We start from the raw sequence: 2,669 nt of genomic DNA on the forward strand, positions 1-2,669 counted from the left end.
TTATGTTTGAATAAATCCATCAAGTTTTATGACAGCCACCATTTAAATGTTTATAGCCTATTTAAAAAAACCCGAATTGAAGTAGAAATATTATTATATAATTGTAACTTTATTATTTTAAAATCTTCATTAAGTGTAGTTTTAGCAGTTGTGTAGCCTGCAAATCAGTCAGTTTAAACCTTCAATATTATAGTAATGTAGCTAGTAACTGATTCTCATGTATATTTTACAGCATTAGTTGAGAGATAAAAAAAATTTTCCATGAGAAAATTTGGCATGTAGCCTACTGTACCTGATATATATACAAAATAATCGATATTGAATAGAATCGGTAATCGAATCGAAAGCTTGTGAATGAGAATAGAATCGAATCGAATCGTGAAATTTGTGTCAAAACCCAGCCCTACTGCTAATGTCATCAAAATGATTCCAGGGGCCACCAGATATGCTGTCAGCCATGTCCAAGATATATAATCAGTATCTGAGCTTTTCATAACACCATCATTTGAAAAGGATATACTTCAAATGACAAACTTGGAGGAGAGGAAGGTGTATGGGGACAGTTGAAAAGACTTTGATGTGACTGACTTGCAAGCCTAAATTGGGTTGCTCATTTTGGCAGGAGTGTACAAGTCAAAAGGAGAAGCAACAACAAGCTTTTAGAATGCTGACACTGGAAGGTCAATATTTCCAGCCACCATGTCTCTAAAGGCATTCCATGTTTTCTCCCGTGTTATACGCTTTGATGACAAAGAAACAAGACAGGGCCGACAAGAGCGTGATAAACTCGCACCAATACGGGATGTATGGGACAAGTGGGCCCAGCGATTACCCTTTCTTTACAACCCAGGCCCCCACATCACTGTGGATTAATGTCTGGTTCCATTTCATGGGTGCTGTCCCTTCAGACAATATATGCCAAGCAAACCAGCCCAATATGGCATAAAAATATGTGATGCACAGTCCAGCTATGCCTGAAATATGCAGGTGTACATTGGTAAATCCCCTGGAGAAGCACCTGAAAAAAATCAGGGCATGAGGGTGGTACTGCACATGGCTGAGGGACTGAATGGCAATAACATTACATGATGATTTTTTCACATCGTACGCCCTGGGTGAGGAACTGCTAAACAGGAAGGTTACCATGTTGGGTACAGTGAGAAAACATAAGCTAGAGCTTCCCTCTGAGCTTCTTGTGATGAAGAAGAGAAAGGTAACATCTTCAATGTTTGCCTTTACTGTCGTCTCCTACTGCCCCAAGAAAAGGACAAATGTCCTGCTAATGAGCACTATGCACAAAGATCATTGATGTGAGCGCCTACAATGCCTTTGTGTTATGGAGTGAAATAAACAAGGACTGAAACAGCGGAAAACTAAGTCGAAGGAGGATTTTCCTGGAGCAGCTGAGTTACGAGCTAGTGAAACCTCATATTGAGAGAAGACGGTGCCTTCCAAGAACATAATCAGCTGCTGCAACTGTTGTGAATGACATCCAAATGGAGACAAACATTCCAGTGCAGGTGGGAAATGTGGCAGGTGCCAGGTCTGTCCCAACAGAAATGACTCCAAGACCAGCAACACTTGTGTGAAATGCAAAAAATACGTCTGCAAGGAGCACACACACACTTTCTACACATTATGTGCAAAGTAGTGCAGACAAAAGGGGAGGGGGGGGGGCTATTTAAGTAGCCAACAAAGACATAAATTACTTGACACAAACCTTTTAGTAAAAAAAATATATTTATATATTTTGGAGATTTAAATTGCTGGGGTCAAATTGACCCCAGTGAAGAATTTTTTTTATCAGATTTTAGGGTAACAGGAGGGTTAAACTAAATAAAAATAAATAAGCTTAAGTTTTTATTTTATTTCAGTTAATGTTTAATTTATTTCAAGTTAAGAACATTTTTTTTAATGGATTTAGCTAACAATAATAACCCTGGTTACCAAAACACCTGAGGTACATTTATTCGCTTACATGAGATGAGTCTCACCTCAATTATTAAAAGTCTCATACCTGCTGCAGATGACTTTTTGATTGTCCCTCTTCCACTTCCTCCTTACAGAAACGGTTTGTTCTTTCCTGAGTGAATGAATATGAAATGTTGTCAGATTGCTAATATGAGATCACCAGTGTAAATGGTTTGACCATCATATTGTAAATCATAATGAATGATGAGCAAAAAGAGCGATATGGATTTTTAAAGCAGCTAACAAGACTTCCTAAAACATTTTTTTTTGTAGAGAAATAGAGAAATTACACACACACACACACACACTTTTTCATGAGCACCTATAAATAATTTATTCAGTGATATATCAGTATGCAACAAAACTTCAGTGGATCACGGCCATTATTTTCAAGCCCCTTTTCTTTTTTCTTGCTTGTATGATATTTTCTTATAGAACAATGGCAGTAGCAACAATAAAATAATAGGATATGTATTATTATTATTAATTAATTAAATAAATACACTTGAATCTAATACCATTTAGGACATTTACCGCACTGTAAAAAATCCAATTAACAAAATGTTGGAAGGGCAAAAATATTTAAGTTGAGCTAATAGTAAGTGCCACTAAATAAATGTTATTTTTTAGACTAAATTTATTGACAAAAACATACAGCATATCCGATGTTTTTGAGTGGATATTTAGAAGTGTTTTAT

At 36.5% G+C, this 2,669-nt stretch overlaps 1 protein-coding gene across 1 annotated transcript in view; it reads right to left on the reverse strand.

Annotated features, from left to right (window-relative positions):
- The window catches only part of LOC107725182 (protein FAM111A-like), a 17,570-nt gene that overhangs the window by 7,555 nt on the left and 7,346 nt on the right, over positions 1-2,669 (reverse strand). The window contains exon 4 of the mRNA XM_016534357.1: positions 2,018-2,083. Within this exon, the coding sequence (XP_016389843.1) occupies positions 2,018-2,083 (66 nt within the window). The remainder of the gene's footprint in view (positions 1-2,017; positions 2,084-2,669) is intronic.

This window comes from Sinocyclocheilus rhinocerous, unplaced genomic scaffold (genome assembly GCF_001515625.1).
Source record: "Sinocyclocheilus rhinocerous isolate Xijiao unplaced genomic scaffold, SAMN03320098_v1.1 scaffold516, whole genome shotgun sequence".
In the NCBI taxonomy this organism is placed as follows: Eukaryota; Metazoa; Chordata; class Actinopteri; order Cypriniformes; family Cyprinidae; genus Sinocyclocheilus; species Sinocyclocheilus rhinocerous.